At 41.8% G+C, this 25,189-nt stretch overlaps 4 protein-coding genes across 6 annotated transcripts; 2 read left to right on the forward strand and 2 right to left on the reverse strand.

The window, feature by feature from the left end:
* The first annotated feature begins 2,101 nt into the window (after positions 1 to 2,101).
* Positions 2,102 to 4,052, forward strand: rpl10a (ribosomal protein L10a). The gene is made up of 6 exons (XM_085393516.1): positions 2,102 to 2,187; positions 2,618 to 2,689; positions 2,780 to 2,860; positions 3,339 to 3,487; positions 3,575 to 3,747; positions 3,843 to 4,052. Exons 1-6 carry the CDS (start codon positions 2,183 to 2,185, stop codon positions 4,011 to 4,013), a joined length of 651 nt encoding a protein of 216 aa, XP_085249642.1. The 5' UTR covers positions 2,102 to 2,182; the 3' UTR covers positions 4,014 to 4,052.
* Positions 4,053 to 4,189: 137 nt separating this feature from the next.
* irag3a (inositol 1,4,5-triphosphate receptor associated 3a) lies at positions 4,190 to 8,181 on the forward strand. The gene is made up of 13 exons (XM_085393515.1): positions 4,190 to 5,154; positions 5,241 to 5,304; positions 5,378 to 5,450; positions 5,543 to 5,570; positions 5,829 to 5,969; positions 6,057 to 6,188; positions 6,288 to 6,471; positions 6,546 to 6,586; positions 6,687 to 6,737; positions 6,824 to 6,957; positions 7,036 to 7,149; positions 7,378 to 7,488; positions 7,576 to 8,181. Exons 1-13 carry the CDS (start codon positions 5,143 to 5,145, stop codon positions 7,679 to 7,681), a joined length of 1,191 nt encoding a protein of 396 aa, XP_085249641.1. The 5' UTR covers positions 4,190 to 5,142; the 3' UTR covers positions 7,682 to 8,181.
* Positions 8,182 to 9,272: 1,091 nt separating this feature from the next.
* On the reverse strand, positions 9,273 to 18,288 carry inavaa (innate immunity activator a). Of its 3 annotated transcripts, none has more exons than XM_085394597.1 (10): positions 18,151 to 18,288; positions 14,288 to 14,385; positions 12,896 to 13,029; positions 12,685 to 12,807; positions 12,374 to 12,599; positions 12,231 to 12,284; positions 11,725 to 11,950; positions 11,370 to 11,516; positions 10,605 to 11,268; positions 9,273 to 10,045 (listed from the first exon to the last, which is right to left on the reverse strand). In XM_085394597.1, exons 2-10 carry the CDS (start codon positions 14,349 to 14,351, stop codon positions 9,953 to 9,955), a joined length of 1,731 nt encoding a protein of 576 aa, XP_085250723.1. In that variant the 5' UTR covers positions 14,352 to 14,385; positions 18,151 to 18,288; the 3' UTR covers positions 9,273 to 9,952. The 3 variants fall into 3 exon arrangements, with proteins under 3 accessions (XP_085250723.1, XP_085250721.1, XP_085250722.1); XM_085394595.1 differs by having other exon boundaries at positions 11,370 to 11,519; XM_085394596.1 differs by lacking the exon at positions 18,151 to 18,288 and adding an exon at positions 14,469 to 14,522 and having other exon boundaries at positions 11,370 to 11,519.
* A 1,400-nt stretch (positions 18,289 to 19,688) lies between these two features.
* LOC146644684 (protein FAM107B) lies at positions 19,689 to 24,992 on the reverse strand. The gene is made up of 4 exons (XM_085394215.1): positions 24,974 to 24,992; positions 21,580 to 21,691; positions 21,320 to 21,464; positions 19,689 to 21,203 (listed from the first exon to the last, which is right to left on the reverse strand). The coding sequence occupies exons 1-4, from the start codon at positions 24,990 to 24,992 to the stop codon at positions 21,102 to 21,104; spliced, it is 378 nt and encodes a 125-aa protein (XP_085250341.1). The 3' UTR covers positions 19,689 to 21,101.
* Positions 24,993 to 25,189: the final 197 nt, after the last annotated feature.

Raw genomic sequence — 25,189 nt, forward strand, 5'->3', positions numbered from 1 at the left:
ATTATTTTTTATTACTCTGACTGTTCACAGGTCCTACAATAACGATTCCTAAATGCTAATCCTTGCACTCCTGAATACAACACACCCATGTATCTAACTCAATCTAGTATTAGGACAAAGTTGATACTGAATTACTGTAACCTGCAGACTTTTATTGGTCAGTCTTTACAAATATTTCCAATTTTTTTTTGCAATATCTCATTTAGCAAACATTATTATTACTTATATGGTATTTATTTTTATAATTATTATAAATTATAACTGGCTCCATTGAGTTGGCTTATACATCTGGTGAGGATGCCTCATTGGGGCTTCCAATTGGATGGTTTCCAGGCATACTCAACTAGAAGGAGACCCTGGGGTAGACCTCAAATTTGTTGCATGTATTTCTTGTCTTCAGACATGGGGATGCCTCAGAATCCCCGTGTGGAAGTGGAAAGTGTTGCTGGGAAGAAGGGCCCTGCATAACCTGCTGCCACCACAGCCTGAATTTGGATAAGCAGAAGCTAGGCTGAATGGATGGGTGGATTAGATCATAATGTCAATTAATTGTATTCATTTTCAAAGCCTCAGGGGTTTTTTTTGCAACTTTTTATTTTGAATTTTCATTGTGACAAGAATATAACAAAAATAAAAGGGGAACAAATTGGGGCACTGTTCCAAGCATCATGAATTAAGTGACAGAATCTTCAAGCCTGTGCTTATATTTATGCCGTTTAGTCCAAGTTGTTGAAAAAGATGACATTTAAGTCGTACAAAGAAAGTCAGTCTCTCCATCAGATGTATTTCCTCTATAATCTCTAGCACTTGCTCTACTCGGGAAGGATCCTTCTTAAGGATTTTCCTTGTTATGGCCTTTTCAAATGCGATCAACGGGATTTAAAAAATATATCTTTCCTTTTTTAGAATCAAATCACTGGGTAGCAAACCCAGTAGGAAGATCCTGAGATCCTTAGGGATGCATAGGACATGATGTCATCTGTTAACTTGGATATACTATCCCAAAATGAGGTCAATTGTGTACACGTCCAAAAGATATGAGAGTGATTGGCATTCGGGTGACCACACTGTCTCAAAGCCTCCATTTTTTTAAAGGTTAAAAAAAGTTATTCAAATTTCGGGGTTCCCAAAAAATGTCTTACAGCGCCTCAAAATCTATTAATACACACCTCATAATTCAGTAGCTTCTAGAACCACCTGTAGCAGCAATAACTTGAAGTCTTTCTGCTTTGTTTTGCTTTATCAGAATCTCATATTGTGGAGGAATACTGACCCACTGTTTTTTTGTTTGTTTTTTTAAAGTTGCTTCACTTCATTGAGCGCTCTTAAAATCCTGCCACAGCATCTCAATCAGGTTGAAGTTTGGACTTTGACTGGGCCATTGCAACATCTTGACTCTTTTTCAGTCATTCTGTTACAGATTAGCTGATGTGCTTAGGCTCATTGTTCTGTCACATGACCCAATTTGTGACAAGCTTTAGCTGTCAGACCAATGGCCTCGCATTTAACTCTAGAATACTTTGGTATACAGAGAAGTTCATTGTCGATTCAATGACTGCAAGGTGCCCAGGCTCCTGTGGCTGCAAAACAAGCACAGATCATCACTCCACCAGTTGGTATGAGGTGTTTGTGCCGATATGTTGTTTGGTTTAACATACCTAAATGCTCCACACAAGAAAACTGATTTATAAGGGAGTTCAAGCAAATGCATCTGATTAACAGCACTTGGTTGTCATTTACACTCTTTATCCTTATAGAAATTGTCAGGGATTTTTCACAGGACTATCATTTTGGAACAAAAAAAAGTACCTGAAACAGCCAGAGCTCAACTTTTGATATTATAATTTACAACAGCATAAAAACTGTAATGACAAAGTTTGACAAAGACAGCTGAATTATGTAGCTATTATGTAACTATTTAGCTTTATAAGTAGGTAAGAATCTTTATGTAGTTTTACAGGTATTTTATTTTTATGTATATGTTTCTTCACAGGCACACATTTTTCAATTACTACTAAATAGATATTTTTATGCTTGCTGTTTTATGATATAGATTTTGTTGATTTCTATTGGGAAAAAAGCTCGCGCTTTCTGATGACGTCACGGATCGCCTTTATGTCGCGTAACGTACGACGTCACTTCCTTTTCCAGCGTAGCACGACGAGAGCGACGAGCTACCAAGATGAGGTCAGGCCGCATTTTTCCCAATAAATGATTAAAAACCTCATTTTAAACGCGCTTTTCTCTACTGTGTTATTCTTCTAGATACGTAGAGTCGTAATATTGTCCGGCTTTGTTTGTATTTCATGGTATGTTGTAGTTTATTGACGTTAAAGGTGCGGCATGGGACCGGTTCATCGCCGGTGCACCGTCAGCGCGCTAAGTTTCTCAAATGTAATCCGTCGTCATCCGCGTATTTAAAATACATTTACAGTCTTCATCTAATCTCTGCTGTTTAGTTTAATGCTCTTAAATAACCGGCACATATTTTTTTCACGACTTTTGTGGCTGCTTGGTGAATTTTTAGCGCTGTGCTTTAGCATCATTAGCCGTCTTATTTTTCTTGGTGGCATTTCTAGTGACGTTAACTTTTTTCCCGACGTTTTCTACATTACAGTAAGGTCTCCAGGGATACTTTATATGAAGCCGTGAAGGAGGTCCTGCAGGGCTCCGTGGCCAAGCCGAGGAAGTAAGCAGATCCGAACAGCTGTGATAACCAATGGTTAAAGTGTAATACTGAAAATACCGGACATGTGTGTAACCTGTCATCTCTTTGTAGGTTTGTGGAGTCGGTGGAGCTTCAGATCAGCCTGAAAAACTATGATCCCCAGAAGGACAAGCGTTTCTCCGGCACTGTCAGGTTCGACCTTTTACTGTCTCACCCACCCTTTTCCCTGTGCGTCTCCAGCCCTGTCTGATTATCACAGCGGCCTGTTTAACGGCCATGTAGTACATTAAAAATCAAAGTCCAGACAGGCCAGGAGCAGACATGGAGAAGTACTCTGGGTAGTCTGACTGAGCTTACTCAGCTTTCTGCTGGGGAAGGCGAAGCAGGCGGACCCCTACCCTGGGTCTTAAAACATGAGGGGAGGCTTTGAGTGGCTGAGCTGCTAAGTTCACGCCCTCATGCCGACCACTTTGCTTTGTATCACCTAAGAGGTCAGCTGGACGCCAGCCCCTGTGGTGGTATGGGTAAGACTTTTTCTACTCCACAGTAAAGTCAGGTGGTCTCATAAAGGGTCAAATTATATCATCACATGTTGAATGAGTTGATTATTTCTCAGAGGTTGAAAAGTGGTTGTGAGCACAGTCACTAAAAATGTTTTGTTGACATGCAGGCTGAAGACTCTCCCCAGGCCAAAGTTCTCCGTGTGCATCCTGGGAGACCAGCAGCACTGCGACGAGGCCAAAGCTGCCGACATGCCACACATGGACATCGAGGCTCTGAAGAAGCTCAACAAGAACAAGAAGCTGGTCAAGAAGCTCGGTACGGTGTCCACAAGATTACAAACTGCCTCATCTGTGACCAAAGTCTGTCAAGGCTTCCTAACGTGCTTGTTTCTTCCTCTTCCAGCCAAGAAGTATGATGCTTTCCTGGCCTCTGAGTCTCTGATCAAGCAGATCCCTCGTATCCTGGGTCCTGGGCTGAACAAGGCCGGCAAGTTCCCCTCACTGCTCACCCACAATGAGAACCTGAACACAAAGGTGGATGAAGTCAAGTCCACCATCAAATTCCAGATGAAGAAGGTGTGTTCTGCTGCTTCCTGGCTTTATGGTTTCATTATCTAACACTTGGTTTGAAGAAGTTGATCAGTGTGGAGTAACCTTGCTGCTCGTTGTAGGTGCTTTGTCTGGCTGTGGCCGTAGGACATGTGAAGATGACAGAAGACGAACTTGTGTACAACATCCACCTGGCTGTCAACTTCCTGGTGTCGCTGCTGAAGAAGAACTGGCAGAACGTGCGTGCCCTCTACGTCAAGAGCACCATGGGCAAACCCCAGCGCCTCTACTAAATACAGTTTTTCTATTAATAAAAGTGGAGATTCTCCAAAGTCGGCTGCTCTGAGTGATTTATTTTTTTAGATTTCATTACTGAGGTCTTGTATCACTAACTGATAATCTGAAATTCACTTGTGTGTAACGGTGTAATACATAGTTACATAACTCTGTTAACTTTAGTCTGTATAATGTAGTGAAATTCAGGTTTTGGGAGAAATTACAGGAAGGGCCTCAGGTTTTCATGCCTCATTCTACCATTAAGCTTCTTCCCTCAACATGCACCCTTCTATGAACACATCAGGGCCAACTCAGGGCTCAGCGGGAATACCAGAGTGCCCTGGGATTGAACCACCAACCCAGTCCAGTGAGCCTGGGTATTCATCCCAAATATTTGGTGCATGGCCATTAGGTGTCTCTGTCGGTCTGCTTTGGCGTGCATTAGCTGGACCTCAAGATGTTTGTTGTCATTTCGTATGGACACAGCCTGAAATGAAACACTTTTTCTCACCAGCCTCTACAGTGCAAAAAGCTTGAACTGTCCTCCAATGGCCTTGGGTAAATAAAGGTCTAATATTCGACTGATGCAGATCACAAATGTGTATGTAGAGTGAAAAACGGGAAGCGGAGTGTTAATAAGATCTACGGTTCCTGATCTATGTAATCCCCTCATGGGACCCCTGTACCCTTGTGTCCTGTCCTGCTGAAACCTTTAAAACCTAATTATTTATTCATGAGATTAAGTGAACAAGCTACTCCCTTTGCTCCTACAAGAATATAGAGTGTAGTATAACATGGTGTATTATATAGTATGGATGCAGGGTGAACTGTGGAATTGGTGCATTTGATTTATTAACTGGTACAACACTAGTTTTAATTTACCACATACAAAAACACAGCTTCCCATGAGCCTCTTGGGCCAGTCGTCCTATTCTGGTCTGATTGTGGATCTCTTAATAGGATTATCTATTCTCAGGACTGGAGAAAGGCTGAGGAGCAAATGAGCCAAACACTGACCCGTGAGAATATGTTTGTGCTTTCACAAATGATGAAGAGTCCACTGTGAACTCTGAAGTGAATCTGAATACTGTAATCAGGCTTTCTCTGACATTTGGATTAACTCTGGTGAAAGAGGCTGACGCAGTAATGAGCGCTGAGGTGAGTCTAACCAGCTGTCCTACCCGTTCCTTTAATCAGTCATTTAACACCTCGGAGGGCTGATAATGTCTTTCAAATATTTTCAGCCAGAGGCAGAGATAAGCAGCTACAACCTGCCCAACATGCCGGACAGTGACGACAGCGGAGAAGGTTAATGGCTTAAGAATAATAATTTTTTTAAAAGGTCTAAAAAGTTTCTACATCAGTTTGAACTTTTTAACAGAAACTAGCCAAGAGGAGCCGCCAATCGCAAGCTGGAGTGAGCTGCCCATCATAGAGCGCGTCGGCCTCAATAGGTGACATTCATACGTACAAATACAACCAAATGATAACCGCCAGATTTAATTAGAAGTGATATCAAACTGTCAGACTTCTTGTTTCCTAACAGTGTAGAGATGTCAGAGAAGGATTTGGAGGTAAGTAGTCTACACTTCCCCGTCATTAAATCCATTCAGTAGGTTTTAAACTTTGTTTTTTAATGTGCTGCACTTGAAAATTTACATACAGGATTATTTGATTATAAGTTCAAGATTTCTGTATTTCTGAACAGCTACGGTTTCATTAAAGTTTATTTATCCTTAAATCTCAACAGCAGGCAGAGCCACTGGTATCTGAAATGCAGGAGGACGCTGAGAACTTGAATGAAGTTGTTATATTTTTGTTTCTTCTCCTAGACAGCTTTCTCTCAGATCGCCTTGTCTCTCCGCTGTGATCAGTACACCCTGAAGCAGAGGCTGCAGGCGGAGGAGCACGCCCGTAACCTGGCTGAGGAGAACATCCAGCTAGAGCTGAGCAGAGGCAGGGAGACCCTGGAGGTACTGTACGTAGCAGGCTATTATCTGTAGTGAGTCCTTTTGGTCCCAGCAGGCTGCAAATACAAGTGTGATCCTGTGGGATTTCAGATACTGAAGAGCCTGTGTTTGGACAACAAGCGCAGCGAGATCCTGCAGAAGCTGGAGCTGTCCCTGGACATCCTCGGAGGCACCGTGGAACGGATCTCTAACACAGCAGAGGTGCTCGGTGCCGTGCATCAGGTACACTATGGGTCAGGCTCAGTTAAAAACAAGTGTTACTGCTATATTGGGACCAGCACTGGGAGTAGGAGTTTTCTATTTATTTCCTGCTTTGTTTAGGAGGCTCGAGTGAGTAGAGCAGTGGAACTCATGGTGGCTCACGTGGAGCGCCTGAGGAAGCGATATGACAGAAATCTAGCTGAGCTGGAAGAAGCCAGAAGGATGATGATGCAGCAGCAGCAGCAGCAGGGCTCCTGCAGAAACATCACAGATCCCAGAGCCTCCACAGGTTTCTGCATCAGTGGTGTGTTTCTTGTCACTTGTTTTCTTCTGCAGTTGTGTGCAAAGTTTGAGTAATTGCTGGATTTATTGTTGTAGATCAAGAGGAAAGTGACAACATAAAGAAAGATACTCAGCAGGTATGCATATTTGGATACTTGTAACGTCTAATGTAGGTTTAAGCAATCTTTTGAACTTGAATCTGCTTTTTATCTGTGTGTTTGTTTGTTTTTTAACAAGAAGCACATCCGTAGAAGGGTCTGTGTATCAGTAATTTCCAGCCAAACTCAGGTAAGGGAGGTTTCCTGAATAAACCTTCCTGCTTTTTTCTCATGTTATCAGCCATAAACCACAGGGAGGGTCTTCTTTGTCTCCAGGATAGGAAAAAGCAAGACTCCAGAAAGCGTCTCTCTTCCAGCAAGAAGGCTGTCCCTTTTTGCCCGTCTCCCATGAGCTCAGAGTCCAGCTGCTCTTTCATGAACAAGGACGACAGATACTCAGTGGAGGACAGGTGAACTAGAGCCAACAGGCATATTTTTTGGTATCCTAACTACATGGTAACATTTATCACGAACATGTCTTACTTCAGGCCGCACAATCCAGATGAAACTCCATCAGAAGCTCTTCCAGGACCCGCTCCCATCCTAACCCCAGAGAGCCCCCCATCAAAACCAGTGAACAACAGCAAGACTCTGAACAAAAAGTATGGCACTATTCAGAGGAGGTGGACTAACTGAGAGGCACAACAGCCTGCAGTATTGACCAATTTCTGAAGCGTTTCGTGTCAGTATTGGTTGCTGCTGGCCCTGGGGCCTGTGTCTAGTTTGACAAATACAGCTCTTACTAAAGTCAGCATTAGCAACTTTATCAACAAAAAAGCATCACAAGCTTCAAGAAGTTGGAACTGAGGAATGTGCTTTTATATTTACAGCTTCTCTCTGGATACTTTGCGGCACAGACACAGGGGCAAAGCAGTCTTATCCAACAAAGGAAGGGAGAAAAAGATGGCAAATATCTGCAGACGGATCTCCACAGTGGGGATGTAAGTGGACACGTCATGTTTGTTCTTTTTCAAAAGTGTATTATTTCTGATAACTTTGGATAAACACTGACCGACTGCTCTCTTCAGGTGGAGGCAACATCCTCTGACTCACTGGCTGCAGCGCTGCCGGCTGGTTCTCCTGTGCACGTTTGTGATTTTCTGTGTCGTAACACTGAGTTACTTCTTGTGGTAGTTTCATGAAACACAGTCATCAGTGCTTCACGTGAATTAGTGCGTCGACAATTGAAGGCTATTTGTAAACAAACATAAAATGGTTTTTGATGCCCTGCTTTTGGTCGTTCATTGTGTTTGTCACAGGGAATCATACATTTTGGTAACATCCATCCATTTTCTGCTGCTCATCCAGTTCAGCTGTCATAAATATGGGCTCAAATTGTGGTCATAAATATCTTGTACTTGTAAATCATGATTTGTGTGTGTAAAAAGAATTTGTGTGTCCGTAAAAAAGATTTGTGTGTGGACTTAGCCAAAAAGTACGTGTGAAACTCTGCACTCAAGTTTCAAGTTACAAGTACGAATTTTGACCCTATTTTTCTTCCTTTCAGCTGATTGGTCAATGTCATGTCAATCACAAATTTAACATTCCAATCAGCGAACAGATGGGTTTGGCTGTTTGAGGGGCGCTTTTTTAAACTGCAGGTCCTTGAAGGGTAATACAGTTTGAAGCTGGAGGATCTCGCTAGGTCCCCGTAACTTTCAGCAGCTGTTGAAAGGAAAAAGTTGTGGTATATCAGTGGTTAGAAATACCATTGTTACTTTAGGATTAGTTTAACACAAAGTCAGGGCTGACCCAGGACCACTGCTGTGAGTCACAGTGCTCAGCATAAAGGTCCTTACACATCGGATGCAGCATGTGCTGCTAATGCTAACTAATAGCAAAGGATCCAGAATTAGTTGCGCTGGCTGCTGAGCTCTGTGGGTTTTTGCAGCAGCTCTACCTGTACTAGATGCACCTGCTCCTTGTCGTTTCTATCTCTGACCTTATGTCCTCTACAAGAGTTTCTGTTTGTTTGTTTTTTATCTTCAAATGTTCAATAAAAACATGGATCGTTAATTCATAACGAAGAAAGCTTTGTAACGATCTCCACTAGTGAAGACTGTGTCATTTCCACAACACTGCCCCCCCCAGGCTTTGGAGGTCCCTGTATTAAGCAGGTAAACCTGTGAAACAAAAATCACCACAGACTGTTTTCCATGAAGGTGATGAAGGAAAACGCTGGACTGGCATGTAAAAGCATTTATTCCCTCAAATCAAATCAAATCACTTTTATTGTCACATCACATGTGCAGGTACATTGGTACAGCACATGTGAGTGAAATTCTTGTGTGCGAGCTTCACAAGCAACAGAGTTGTGCAAAATACAATAATGTAAACAAGCAAAATACAAGAATGGCTACATCTGAAACTAATAAATATATGTACAATATATAATAGTATATGCATTTTAGGACCTGAAGCTCCATAACGCACCCCTCCAATAGCCAAACCCCTCTGTTCTCCTATTGGATTATTAAATTTGTGATTGACATGACATTGGCCAATCAGATGAAAGGAAGAAAAATAGGGTCAAAATTCGTACTTGTAACTTGAAACTTGAGTGCAGAGTTTCACACGTACTTTTTGGCTAAGTCCACACACAAATCTTTTTTACGCACACACAAATTCTTTTTACACATACAAATCCTGATTTACAAGTACAAAATATTTATGACCACACTTTGAGCCCATACATAAAGCGAGAGGCGGGATACACTCAGATGGGTCATTTTGGTAATATTTTTATTATAAATATACAAAACATATCAAAACTGATACAATCACTCGGTTAGTAAGAAACACCATACCGCAGTGAAAACTTTCACCAAAACTGCCCTTAAAGGCATCAGTGGTTAATAGGAGTTAATAAGCAAGATTCAAATGTTAAGATTCAGCTCACTTCACATCATTATCAGACAAATTTCACTATGTATATCTACACATATACCTCTAAAAACTCATTGCTGTGCGTGCTTATAGGTGGCTATCATAGTTTTAGTGATAAGTCTATGTTGCAAAAGGGGGGGGGGGGGGGGGGGGGGGTCTTTAAATAATAAATATAGAATATAAGTCAAAAATTATATTAGAAATGAGGAAAGCTATTTTAAATCTACTGTGGGTGAACTGCATGTGCAAAATGTGTTCCAGCCACAAAAAAAGGTCTTCAAACAACAGCAAGTTTATGGTCTTTGTTGAAATAAGCTATGAAACTGTATCAGATTTATTTCACCTCAGATGTATTACCAAATAAATAAAACTGGCATACCACCTTACATTAAATTAATCAGTGATACCAACAGGTCCACGTTTTCTGCATTATGTCAACAAACAATCTCACAGAGAGTCCAAAGACTTAATAAATAAAGGAATGAGTCATCATACTGCAGGGGGTTTTAGGCGTGTCAGCTACACCTGGCTCACAATCTCAGCATCCTCGGCAACAAACCACTGAAGGGGAGTCCCGTCTACAGCCCTCTGGAGAACCAGGTTACCTGAACCCTGTGAAAAAAGTCACAAAGCCAGCACATTGTAAATACATTAGATCTCTAATCTAGTTCAGTAAAAAATATTTCATGTTGTTTTCAAGTGAAAATGTGTCAATTTGCCAGAAATCCCATGGGGACCAAGCAACCTCTAATCAAAAAACAAGAGAAAGTGATGTATTTGAAAAAAAAAAAAAACCCCAAACCAAAACATAAAAACACAGGCTGTTGGCTCTTAGTTGCTAATGCTACCCAGTCAAATGCAAAGCATTAATGCCATTGTGTGACCCACATATCACTAGGACACAAACGTCAATAAAAGAGCTTTAAATTTAGGTCAGTGTAACGAGTAATACCACAAACTAACCACCACCTACTACCAGTTTAACCTGACTTTTTATATAAATAACGGCACACATACTAACTTGAGTACCTTTGCAGTATCCCAGCCCACACTTTTGGAATCACTGATCTAATTTACGAAAGTAACAGCTTCAATGCATTAATATGTTAAGAGTCAAACATATTAATGCATCTTCCGCCGCTGCCTTAACATAGCTGGTGCTTGTACCTACCTGTGCAAAAGGAGGCAGGTGAGGTGAAATGGGGCTCGTAACGCTCTGCTGTTCCCCGCAGCTTGGCAGTAGCTTCTGTAGCTGATTCCTTTGATGCCACGATTTCAGCTCCTCTGATACGACCTCCCGGGGCAGCAGCCTCACGGCGTGGTTTGGGTACTCTTTCAGCGAGGGCGTCCGCACGAGCCTGGTGTAAGGCGGAGGGGGCTTTAAGATGCTTCTCGGTGAAGGTGTCCCCTCCTGCCACTGTCGTTGCTGAGTGCTGCGTGCCACAGTAGAGATGAAGCACTTCCCCATGTCTGGAGCTTGCGGGGAGAGGGGTCCATCTTCCGCCGCTGCCTTAACATAGCTGGTGCTCGTATTTTTGTGCATACTGGGGAAATGAGAGACTCCTTTCTTCTGTGCTCCAAAGTGGAACCCGTAAGGCGGTGGGCAGAGCTTTGGGATCTCAGTCGGCTTCTCCCTGCCAGGAGAGCTAATGCTAGAGGATGACGAGTGCTCTGAGCTGCTGTCCTCAGAGCTGGACTGGTAAGGACGCAGAGGAGAGTACTCCGGGGAGCGCACCATGAAGTCAGCCACGCAGCGTCGCTGGGGCAGCCTAGCTCGACCTCGACTGCTCTCTGAGCTGAAACGCTCCACGTCAGATGGCTTTCTTTTTGGAAGTCTGAGAAGGGATATTGTGTAAAATTTGAAACATTAATACAACATTATTGTCTTTAATTCCTCTGATAATACAAATGACTCTGACATAACTTGTCTGTGTACCTGAAGGACTGGGAGTACTGCCGGCGTATGAACAGCTCCGGGGTGGAGGGGGCGCTGGTGGAGCTGCTGTGACGCAGGGCAGAGTTTTTCACAAACTGAGTGAGAGGAATCCTGATGCTCTCTGCAGACACCTGGGCTGCTGCTGGGCTACTGCACACAGGAGACATGACATGAGATATCGCACACATTCAGAAAAAGGAAGCTTTACTATGTGCTAATCCAGCACAAGAAGGCTGACATTGCACCTGATTTCATCTAAGTTCATCTATCAAATGGAAAACTGTAAAATAAGGTACAATCTAGCTTGGAGTATAATAGTGTATTTCACTAGTTGTTAGCATTCTTCAGTCCTTACCTGGACCTGCTGCTGCAGGCAGACGGAGGTTTGGTGGCCTTTTGGTAAGGATGGTCCAGACTGGACTCCTTCCAAGGGGAATTCTGGATGGGAGCGGGCTCGTGCTCCACACTGAGCTCGCTTGAGGACTGGTGCGATGTCTGCACAGTCTGGGCTGACAGCTGAAGGGGATCTGAATATGAAGCGTCCAACACTGGAGGTGAAAGGGGGCTGGATATGTCCAGATCTATACAGGATTGGAGAGAACATTAAATAATGATTTCTAAACGGAAAACAAGTCAGTAGAGTATTCACTATTTTTAAAAATATTTAAATCACATTATTAAAGTGAGTTTTGGAATTTTAAACCCATATTTGTTTTTACACATGACCCGCAATTAATTTCATAAAAAGACATGTAGAATGATTTGCATGTTGAATGTGACACCATGCTCTATCAGAGCTGTCTTTTCTTCTACTGCATATTTAAATGAATGTCATGATAACCTTAAAATCATTCAGCTCACCATCATCCAGCGCCACCACATCGGAGAGTGAGCTGTCATCAGACATGCACAGATCTGCACACAAACGCCAAACATTTTACATTTCCATTAAGTGCACTGCATGTTGCACAGCCTGGCCTGAAGGGGGCAGCAAAGTCACTCACCTTTGTTCTGGCTGCTGACGCTGGGTGAGTTGCACTCACTCTTGATTCTATGCTGGAACACGGCCTGCTGCAGTTCCTTCACTTTCTTCTCCTCCCTCTTGCACTGCTGCAGCCGGCCCTTCTTCTGTGGCTTACTGAGGTTCTCCTCAAGCGAGAGTTTGCGGGCTGCCTCAAAAATCTGCCGCTGAAGGGCCAATTCAGTTTCCAGCACTTGCAACTCTGAGTGCTAAAAAAAGACAAACTCTGACCTTACATCTCAGCTGATGTGCTGACTCTTTCCACTAACACTTAACACTGATGGTGGTTTGTACCTGTTTATCTAGATGGATCAGACCTTCATCCAGCTTGAATGAAGCACCAATTCTCCTCCGAACACGTGGTGGCTTCTCATCTGGCATCATTGGATAGTCTGAGGGCAGTACACCTGTCAGCTCCTGTGAGGACAAAACAAAAGTATTGTTATGATGTAAAAAGAAGCAATCTTCAATACTGATTTAAAGCTTTAATCCAGGAGTCACTTACTGCCTCCCTGATGCAGAGTTTTCGGAGCTCCAGCAGGCAGATCTCCAAACGCTCCTCCAGAGATTGGTGCTTCAGCTTCAGGGCTCTGGTGTGGGTGGTGAGGTCCTTCACTGGGGACGTGGGGCTGTCGGGACCTGCAAAAACACACACAAAATCAGGCTTTACCTGCGTCTGAACCTGACTTAAAATGACTTAAAAATAATTTCACTGTTATATTTTTTATTATATTTTATATAGTGTATATAAAGTGTTGTTATCAGTTCAGCCAGTGCTGCACAACTGATGTGCAAACATTTATTCTCATACCCCGTATAACACGGTCATTATATACAATACTGAAGCTGTATTGTACTTTCCCGTCTGCATCATATGCTGTCATATAAGCTAACATTTGCTCTGCTGTGACGAGATGTTTTTAAATGCACTACATTATGAATCTGTATTAAATACTATAGTTAAACACAGATCATTTTTCCACAAAAGGCTAATCCACAGAGTTTAATGGAGTCTTTCTTTGCCCACGCTCCACCCCTCCAATTAGTTTCATGACAGACACAGAGTCAGAAAGACACACAGTACCTTCCACATATATTAAAACTGTATTATTCTTATGTGAGCTGATAATGAGTTAAAATAGACAGAGGGCTTATAAAGAGGAAAATGCAAATATTTGAGAAATCTGTTAAAAACATTTTTAAAGCTAAAAAATAAAATAAACCCAAAGTTGAGCCAGCACAATGAACTTCTCTGAGAAGGCAGAAATTACTCAAGCATAACATTAAACAACTAAAACTTAACTTTCTGTTCAGGAATGCAAACAATTTTGCTTCTTAATAATAAAAAATAATAACAATCTGCTTTGCCATTTCTTCTGCTTTTTTGTAACATTTATGAATATCAACATTAATTATATTATAGCATTAAAACTATCATTCTGTTTGCACAGACTGGTGGATTAAGCATTATAGAAACTGCCAATACTTTTCATACAGGGCAGCTATCGCAGAAACCTTACACTGAGTAGCGGTCTAAGAAGTTTGCTATCTTGTTATGTCAGTATTGATACTGGAGCTACAGCAGATATAGTACATCAGTACTGATGTAAAGCGTGGGTTGATAAATAGCAACAAACTTTTAAAAAAATGCTAAAGATGCAGTATGTTAGAGGAAAGTCAGACAAAATGTCCCAATTACATATTTACAAAGTAAAAATATATAAGTTTATTTAACAAAATGTCACCTGATTTATTTATTTTTATTTCATTTCTCAAATGTTAATATAGCTAAGAGCCTCAAATTCCATTAAACTCTTAGTTGTAAGTAACAGTATGAAATCTGCAAAAATGAAAGATGCAGATACTTGACTGGACATCTGTTCAGTACAGTCCTTACCGGAGTTTAGGATAATCCCACTGTCCGTGTCGCTGATCTCTTCTTTACTCTCGATGGCCGTCATCTTGTCTCTCTGCTCTTGACTTTTTTATATATACCTGTTGGAAACAACAAAGTTTATTCAGATTACTAAAATGAGACCGTTTACTGCTAGGAATAAACTGCTTGTATTCCCCCTCACATGGATTTGATAAGTCTGTCTCTGCTGCTTCACTTAACAAAAGTGAAAGACTGGCAAGTGTCCTTTTTACACACTTATCTGTGCAGCTCTCCATCTCCCTCCCCCTCCTCCACCCCTGTCGCCCTCCCTTTGCTCACTCACAAAAGAAGCAGACCCCCACGGTTGACTCGGCACATGTGCGGGGTTAATCTGAATCACGGTGCCATGGTGACGGGGCATGCTGCGGCTGCGGCTAGGGGAGTGTGTCGCCATGAGGCGTGTCAGAGGGCGTTTAAAGAGCCCAGACCCCGAAAAAGAAAGCAGATGGCAGCGGGAATTACCCCACTTATGGACTGCACCTGTTCCCCCTGTGCACCCCTTCCTCGGCTCCCATTCAACCAGTGTCCAGAAAACCCCCTGGGAGCTTTGAAGTGGAAGAATGTCTAAATGCTGGGCTTGTACTCGCAGCATCAGATCACAAGGTGCCTGCTGACTCCTGTGCAATGCTGAGCACAAAAACCTGGCCGACACAATTCTTGTTTATGACCCGCTCTGTCCCATTGTTGCTCTCCAGCAAACATGTGACTAATAATGAACTAAAACAAGGTGTGGAGTGGAACAACAGCAAGAAGAGAAAGACAGTGACAACAACAAATTGGAAATAGCGTTCAACAAGCTGACAGCCATTTACATTCAGACCATGAGTCTGTGTGTGGTTGTTGTCTTGATATTACCTTAGGGTAGCGGAGACAGAGAATGCTGCCTTTATTTTCTCAATTTTGTAGGTCATTTAATTTATTTTGGATCTCACATGTCTCAGACTTCTTCTAAAAAAGCTAGCAGATCACAAGAGGCAACATTATGGTCTCTAACATGGTTAAAGGATGTTATTTCCTTGCCTTGCATCAATGCCACATATTCATAAACTTTTTGGGCCAGCCAAACCTCATTCGAAAAGTGAATGATGTGTCACTGGTCAGGAATAAAAGGGGAGGTAAGATGCCATGAAAATAGACACCACATGACAGTAAGGCTTCTGTGTATAATCCTTAGCTCCTGTGTTTGGTGATTGTATCAGGCCTTTTCCTGTAGAGACAAGGAAGGCACAGAGCCTGCGTGAATGAAAACCTTCTCTGACAGGATATTATTGTGTGTCCTATAGGTTTTCTCCATTCAAAACAGCAACTCATGCGAACTGACACAGCTATGAGCAGCCAGTGGCACAATGGAACACAGCTAAGCAGCTCGAGTTAGTAAAACAACACTGCAACAAAGGGCCTGTGTCCCAAAACCAGCCTAAATAATCTGCTGCAGGCGCAATATCTGCTGACAACTGTGGCTTGAGCGGCTGTGCCGGGTCAATATTGAGACAAGGCTGTTGAGACAGCGAGAGAGTATCAGAATGGAGCAGGGCTGAGATTTTAAGGTGCAAGGTTTTGCTCCCAGACACATGGCTCCATGCTGCAGCAATCTAAAGCTAAATACGTCAACAGGAATCCAGCCTGGTAATCAGAGACAGACAGGGTAATGTGGGATTTACCCACTTACACCCCATAACTGTCTGAAGACTTTCACAAGAGTCTGTGGTCGGAGGTCTAGGCTGATTGAGTGAGTGAGTGGGTGAGTTGGTGGGTGTGTGGATGAGTTTGGGAAAAACTCTCACTTGAAGTCGCAGTTTATTGCCAAAACGCTGATGCCATTCGTCACAGCTTTCATAAGAACCTGGAGCCGTGGGATTGTTGACATTACGCTGTAAAGGAGCGCCAAAAAACCCCAAGACTTTTCACGATTGACTGTGACAGGAATAGCAGTCCATTTCCTGAAGTAAAGCTGCTGATAGCACAGTCTCCACCCGGAAGACCTGATTGATGTAGTCAAAACATCTTAATTCAGGGAAGTGTTTGATCACTGCTTATGATGTCTGCCTAGAAACACATCAGGAGTACGAGATGACTGTCCCACCCATCCTCACTGGTCACTGGACCATGACTGTGTAACATCTACGGAAGTTGATGTTTATGGCAAGAGATCACAATGTGGATTTACTGTCTCCCAGACTTCCCCCACCACCCTTTCCCATGAGCCTCTGGAGCTGCGTACTCCTGGATTGCAGCCATCACCTCCGTGCTCATTACCACTGTGGTCGGCCCTGGAATTACCAACGGGGACCGTGAGGGTTGCCTGAAACCAGACCGAGGCCTGTTCGAACCCTGTAATTAAGATTCTCTTCTGAATGCTGATACTATGGAAGAAACCAAACGACTTTACAGCATGCCTTCTTTTTTTTTCAGAGTCTCATGGAAAGCCAAAATCCATTCAGCAAAATGGATCCGCTCTGTAGACAATATATGCTGCTGGAAGAAAAATGTATCAGAGTGGGGGAGTTGCAGGCAAGAGAAAAAAATGAAGTATTGTATTACAAAGGACATCACTGCAGTGAGATCATTGCCTTAAGAAGCAGTGCTGAGTTTGAAAAGAGCAGTAAAAGAGGCTGTGATAGCATGAGCTTCAAAAGGAATGGTATCAAAAACTTGATATGTTGTCAGCATCTTTCCTCTGACAAGTTTCATTCAGAACAACACTTTCAGGCAGACAATGCAGGGGTAATAAGCACCAAGCCGATCTGCTTTCAGTCACTGGAGGCCATATGCTGACCAGACACACCAGCTCTGTCACAGCCCAGTGACAGTGTAAATACCAAAGGCCAGAAGAGATCCTCCATTGTTCTCCAGAGGCTGAAACACTGGCTGGGGGTGATCATGATTCATGACACCTTGTCCCTCTGAGTCATCATTTCTGAAACCTCTGAATGGACACTGATGGTCATCTCAGACCATCGCCGGGATGTGGTTACAGCTTGTCACCCTCAAGTGCCCACCACTCACAAAAGAAGTGGAGGACGACACAGAGGTGTTGTCTCCAGCATCACAGTGACACTTCATGCCTGTCTGTGTTTGTTCTTCTGCTGAGGACAACAAAACAGCTGGTACTGACAAGCCTTTTCCCAACCATAAGTCCTGCAGGGTTGTTTATCTTTCAAAGCAACCTGTTCATTCATTTAGCAGCCCAGTTATTATTGAGTCTGGTGGTTGTATTTCTGACATCTTTTTCTGGTCTGTAGTAGTCAGTGTTTCACTCAAGTAAAAACACCACACCCCAGTAATCCATTACAAGTAAAAGTCTTGGATTTGCATGTTTTCAAGTACTGAGAGTGAGTGTACTTACTCTGTATCATCGCCAGACCATATTATACTAGTGGGTCGTTACTACTGACGCATAAATCAAATAAGCATTTCATAGCTGCTCACTAATCTACACATATCAACACAAGGCACATTATATTTATGGTTTAGCTTAGCTCGCTTTTATATGAGTGTAAAAATAAGCAAGCACACAAGCAGTGAAATAAAAAGTGAAAAAGATTTTCATCTAAACTATGATGGATTAAAGGAGAGATTAAGAGAGAAATGTTTAGATGTGTCATAATAGCATATCCCTTGAAGTTATTTCTGTTTTAAGCATTATATACCGCACAAATAGCCAGTTTGGCTAACTGCTCAGTAACGTTTCTCTAAAATTTAATTGTATAAAAACTTCCAGCTTTGCCTACCTTTTTGCTGTTTACATTAACATCGACGGTTATTTTATGACTTCTTCTTTTTTAGCGGGTGTTGCTAACGCACAGAAAATAGTCTGTACTTACGTTTCAGCTCGCGGTCTGTTCCTCTACATCAGCATCTTTCCTGAGGCAGCGAGAGTTCAAACTTTCTCTGGTCAGATGTGAGGGAAGAGCTCCGGACATCTGTTTCAGACGAGTCCACTTTCTGGATCAAACTACGGGCGAGTTTTGTTGATTTTTGCTTCAGTATTTATGTAAAAATATTCATTTTTGAATTAACTTACATTTAAGTCACAGCTCACGCTTTTGTAAAATAGTAGCAATTTCGGCTTAACCGAATGAGATTTTATTTTTTCTGTCTGCAACGCCCCCCTCGCTTCTTGTATTGGTTTGGTCCGACGCTGCAGACTTTCCAGACACGCTTTGCTTGTTGACACAGCACGCGACTGCTGAGGGGGGGCTTCATTTGAGAAAAGGCACAAAAGGCGACAGGGAGGCGGTAGAGGCAAAGTTTTGTTAAAAGAAAGAAAGAAAACAGGACAGCTGGCTGGTAAGTGCTGGCCGAGAAGACCACGCTCTCCTCTTTCCTCCGCCATGATAATGAAGAATTGTGTACAGCGTGAGCCATTCACACATTAACATAAATAAAACATAATTAAAATGACAGAGAAATATACTTTTAATTGCTGTTTAGTTTCCACAAAGCTATATTTAACCATGTGATCTTCTTTGTAATTCATTTCCATGTAATTCGCATACATTCATTATTATTATTATTATTATTATTATTATATTTGATGCTGGTCCTTTTATTATTACTTTGCCTTAGACAATGTTGCACGTTTACTCTTCACTACATTTATTTGACATCTGTAACCAACTCCTGCTCAAGTTCTTACACAAAATACATGTGCGTAACTTATGAAATGCTAAACTATATAAAAAAATTTTAATTATGAGAATAGCCTTTAGGCTATTTGCATGCGTACAATTATACAATAATGTTACCTCACATCTTAACTTTAAAAGTACAGCACTTATGTGTTATTGCACATTTAAAGTTGTTCTGTTAATTCAATTTGCACATGTGGGTTTCTTTTGTGTATGACATAATTGCTAAAACTACTTAAAATAAATTCTGAAACAGCAAACTGGCTACTACTATGTGCCCTCAGCCGGTTGTATCAGTGACCCTTGGGTATTCCTAGTCTATAGATGATGAAAAGCCTTCTCCAGATGGCCTGTGCTTTCTCCTCTCATGGCGTGATGGAATGAAAAGATCAGCTAATTAAGCAGAGTCCCATATCCATGTGAAAGAACCGTGAGAGCCCTCGGGGAGTGGAGCCGCATGCAAATCAGTCCCCAGTGCTTTGAATGGTGTCCAGTGCAACAAAACATCACAGCAAGCTATAAACCTTTCATTTCCACAGCACTCAGACACTCTAAAAAAATCCCAAGTCATGACAGAGAAGAATAAACAAACATGCATATTTTGCAGTGTTGGGGAATTTTTATTCATACAAAACAGCTCTGTTGAAAATGTTCCTCTCAGCAGTTGCATAATGGTCTTTACAACGGACAGAATCAGGCTTAACTGATATCTCATGCTCATTTGATCCTGGAAGAAGCATGTGAAACTAATTTGGAAAAAAAAATAGTATAATTAGTATAGAAAAACATTTTAAAAAATCCAGACTCATAGCTCAGTGCGAGCTTTCTCTGTTATTTCACTTCCCAATCAGAAAAAGAACTGTGACTGACTTTATGGAAGTACACTATATTGCCAAAAGTATTCACTCATTCATATTCAGTCTAGCTGTTTCAATCACTTGTGTGATAAAATCAAGAACCTAGCACGCAGACTGCTTGTACAAACATTTGTGAAAGAATGGGTTGCTCTCAGGAGCTCAGTGAATTCCAGCTTGGTGCAGTGATAGGATGCCACCTGTGCAACAAGTCCACTTGTGGAATTTCCTCATTACTAAATATTCAACAGTCGGCTGTTAGTGATATTACAACAAAGTGGAGGACATTTGGGAATGAAAGCAGCTCACCCACTAAGTGGTAGGTCATTTAAAAATCACAAGGATGGGGTCAACGGATGATGAGGTGCAAAGTGCGCAGAGGTCAGCAACTTTCTGCAGTCAATCTCTCCACACTTCTTGTGGCCTTCAGAGTTGCTCAAGAACAGTCTGTAGAGAGCTTCATGAAATGGGTCTCCATGGCCGAGCAGCTGCATCCAAGCATCACGTAACCAAGCACGAGCGTTAGGTACAGTGGTGTGAAGCGCACCGCCACTGGACTCTACAGCAGTACTGACCTGTTCTCTGGAGTGGCAAATCACGCTTGAGTCTGGGTTTGCTAGTTGCCAGGAGAACAGTACTTGTCTGACAGCACTGTGCCAAGTATAAAGTTCGGTAGTGGAAGATTATAGTGTGAGGTTGTTTTTCAGGAGTTGAGCTTGACTCCTTAAGAAACTCTTAATGCTTCTGCGTACCAATTCATTTTGGACAATTTCATGTTCCCAACTTTGTGGGAACTTGACCGACCTGCACAGAGTCCTGATCTCAATCTGACAGAACACCTTTGAGATGAATTAGAGTGGAGAGTGTGAACCAGGCTTTCTCATCCAACTAATGGAATTTTTTGACCTTCTGGAAGAATGGTCAAAAATTCCCACAAACACATTCCTAAACCTTGTGGAAAGCCTTCTTAGATGAGTTGAGTCTGTTGTAGCTGCAAAGGGTGGGCTGAGATCATATTAAACACTACAGATTAAGAATGGGATGTCACTCAAGTTCCTATGCATGTGAAAGCAGACAAGAGAGTGCTTTTGGCAAAATAGTGTATTTCTGGATTACATGTTAGCCTGGTATGAGTGATTGCTTACACAAAATGTGATAACTCAAAGTACATTGTGAAGAAACGTAAAGCAAAATGGTGTATGCGGGATGTAGCTCTGTAGACTGTGAACATCCAGATTTAGGGCCACTATGGTGAGATGCTGCAGGGGCTGATGGGAGAGCCTCAGGGCCTCACTGCTCAAACGTCTGTGTGCGCCTCAGGTTGTCCTTCACACGGACAAACTCTGGGATCTTCTGCTGACTCTCTCGCTGCCTGATCTCCTCCTGCTCGTACTGTTGGGGGGAAGGACATCAGTTTATCCCAACAAAGTTAAAGAGAAAGCCTGAGAAGAGCCAGGTTGTATTCTGTTAGTATTTTGTGAAATCCCTCTCAGTTATGTGCCTCTTACCTCTTGCAGTTTCTGCTGCCTCTTGCGGAGCTCCATCTCCAGGTCTGAGGGCTGTCGTTGTGCCATCTCCGCCTCCTTGTGCAGCTCCAGTCTGCGCTGCTCCAACACTCGCTTCAGCTCCGGTTTCTCCTCCAGCAGCAGACCCCTTCAAAGTCAGAGCTACAGTTTTACCGACACATGCAAACACAAAATTCCTGCCAATCTCTGTTTCAGTGGGTGACGACTTTAAGACCACAGAGTAAAAGGAGTTTTCGGCGTACCGTTTATGGCTGAGCAGCAGCTCTCGGTGCAGGTTATGATAGCTCGGCGCTTCTGTTGAGGAGCCGTTGAGTTTCTTCTGCTCACTGCTGCTGTCACCTGTGGATGGACCAACTCAAAATTCTTCTTAAAGCTCATAATGTGAAAAAGAAAACAAGTTTGACTCTACCTTGTTATTAACTATCACATGGTAACAGAATGTCCTCATAGTTTTGATTGTTGGAGATACAGAATTGTAACATTTAATCGAAGTGTCATTGAAGATCATTTTAAACACAGAATACACTGCTTCATTCACCCGGCAGTACTGATGGATGAAGCTACTTAATATAAAAGATGATTATTTCTAGCTAATTCTAATCCTACTATAACGACTATATATTTGACTGATAGCAATATTTGATTGGTAACATATACATGATTCTGCTATCAATCAAATCTAATCTATCATTCAACATTTGTGCTTTAAACTACCTTTTTTGAGAAGCCCATATCCCAGTTTCTGTGAGATGTCATATACAGTCAAACAAGAGAAAAAGAAAAAACGAAGCTCTTTGTTAGTGATTTCACAAGTTAATTACTTTGCATGTGAACACTGATGCACACAGCCTGGTTTGTCAAAACATCTTTGTTGTGATCGTCCCTTCATGTGACAGAGGGTATAATTAGCTAAAGGCTAAAAAAGACGGTGCCTGCTGTGCTGCTTAAGTACGTGAGCTTCGTTTAATGAAGGTGACATAACAGCTCTGCCAGTCTGTCAGAGAGGTAGTTATGCAGTTTTGGTGTGTGACAGAGAGCTTTATTTGTAGTGGCAAATAAAATGATGTAACCACACAGAGTCAGGCCACTTACAGTGGAAGGAAAACGTGGTTGTAACACAATCGTTTACTTCTGCCACACCCACTGAAACCGGATAGCCAGGAGACACAGATTACAGCGACCAGGGAGCAGATGGCAGGTGCTGTTATGACTTGCGTTTCTCAGGCAAAGTCAGGCAAGCCAATAAGACCAAGACGCTGACATAAACAAGTCCAACAGCTGAAATATGATCCCAAACTCTGTATTTGGTATTGTGCCTTTTACTATTCCTGCTGTAGTTATAAGCCTCCAGATTCAGGGCCTTCTTGGGCCCCTGCAGGGGAGATAACCAGTCAGGTGTAAGGCCTGATGAAAGCCATTGTTCCAATTAAGGCCTGAAGGTTTCAGATGGATTACAGGAAGCTCTCACCTACTTGCATAAATGCTCTGAAGTGTCAGACGTTAGCTTGATGATGCCGCTCTGTGATACTAAGCAATCTGTCTGTTGGACTGAATCAGTCAAAAGATACGTTTTTTGACCATTAATCATTATAATGTTGCTGCCAGATTAAAATACTTTATTCTTCTTAGGAAGTTCAACACAGCTGCCTTGTATCTTCAGGCTGTTTGTTCTTATGTAAAACCATCCAGGCTCCAAGATGACCTTGTTATGTAATCACTTCAGATGTGACTTTGATCAAAGATTGAACAGCAATGTTTTGACATTGCAATAATATTATATCAAATGTTCAAATCAGCTCACTGATCAGAACAATTCGGACTTCGAGACAGCATTTAAATGCCCACCATGGAGCTAAAATATGCACAATGAATTTTGTGTTTAAAACACATAAAAATGCAGAAAAGTCTTTAATGAAAACAGACATTGTGCTGCTAACATATATAGTTTCATAATAACAGAGATTAAAAATAACTATAATGAACTTGTTGAGTATTAGTGTCAATAATATTTAATCTGCAATAACAAGATTCTGTAAGAAGGCACAGTTTATATATTTGTGGTCAAAGTGTCCATCATATGAAAAGTTACATAACATCTACATACTTTAATCACAATAAACTTTGACTGTAAGCCCACTGAAGCAACACATGTGGTCTGACCAAAGGTGAACTAAACCTTTGACAGATGGACATCAGACCAGACACTGACCTCTCACTCACTAGACGGCGGCAGCGCTGCAAGTAAACAACTAGAAAACTCACTTTTTTTACAGCTGACCCCTCCATGGCAGGATGGTGGAGGCCCACTGTCTTGTGCCCAGCAGCAGCGTTCCTGTTTTAGTCCATTGCTAAAAGAATTGCACGTCCTCACTCCGTCGGTCAATCGTCTTTTTCCTTGCTGCATCCAAGGCCAGCATGTTGTTGATGACAGATCCACAGACTCAATGTGCCATCTAGCAGTAGTCAATAGTGGTAGTAGACACTGAAATCTTATTACGCCATTCTAGATTACTTCACAACCCCCACACGGCATAGGATGTTAGATTAGGTAATTGCCGCTGACACAAATGCAGCTTAAAACCAACCTAACACGGTACTATTACCAGTCGACTCCTCTTCCTCCCAGCCCATTAGCACTGACAGACAGTCCAGCAACAAAGGTCTTCAAAGAAACATAATATGGTGATGGTTGTCACAGTTTGGGGACTGAGACGATCATAGAAAACCCAAGTACAACCGGAAATGTCCTGCCATAAACTTTGTGAATGTTTACTGGTTAGATCTATAAGAAACTGGTACTGGTAAATAAACTGGTACAGATATCAAAATGTGCAAGAAGACTGTGTGAATGCATTGTTATTTGTTGTTTGTGAATGACTGTGTTTTCACTCTCATACAGGAGCTGCGAAAGTTTGTGCCACATCTTTACATCTTCAACCATGCGCTGATGTATTTGTACTTTAAATTCACTTTTTGTAGCAGTTAGGGAGGTTTGAATGTTTTACTAAAAAACAATACTGACTAAACACTTTATTCAGGTTAGACTTATGACGATACACACATACATCACACTGCATGTATTTAAGTGTGTATCAGTGTATGTGTAGTCACAACACAGTCTTTTCTTAATCAGTTCTGAGGACACAAAGACTTCCACATGCTGTATCTATTTCTGTGTTTTTCAGCTTACAAATACCCTACAAAAGTATTTATTTTGTATTTATTTATAATTGTTAGGTCCATTGTAGTTATGTTAAATGTATCTGTGGCATAAACACTAAACAAGAACAAGAATAGATTAATTCTTGTTGTATAAATACAAGCTGAAATGTCATCTGGTGGGGTTTAGTCTACATACTTTACATTATATATATATATATATATACACACACACACACACACACACACACACACACACACACACACACACACATATATATATATATATTAAAATATATATATATTAAAATAAATCTTTATTCTTATTATATTCTGCTGGCTCATAAAGACACACAGAATTTGCCAAAGGGAACAGTTAGAAAGTATTCTATTACATAACATAATATAAGACCAACAAAAACAGGAGGAAGTAAGAAAATTTTAAACTTATTTTACATAACTCTCTTTCTCTTTTACCATTACTTCCGTTTACCATTACTTCCGTTTACCATCCCATCATGGATGGTAAAAGGAAGTAATTTATGGGATCAACCATCCAAAGCAACAGAGAGGCGAAGAAGAGAGTGCAGGGAGGGTCGAGTGTTGGGGATTTCTGACAGAAGCAGAGCAGAGTGAGTGAAAGGGAAGGTTTACAAGATGGTAGTGAGAGAAGATCATGGGACTAACAAAAAA

This window comes from Rhamphochromis longiceps, linkage group LG20 (genome assembly GCF_057381845.1).
Source record: "Rhamphochromis longiceps isolate RC_006_pf linkage group LG20, R_longiceps_female_GT1.1, whole genome shotgun sequence".
Classification (NCBI taxonomy): domain Eukaryota; kingdom Metazoa; phylum Chordata; class Actinopteri; order Cichliformes; family Cichlidae; genus Rhamphochromis; species Rhamphochromis longiceps.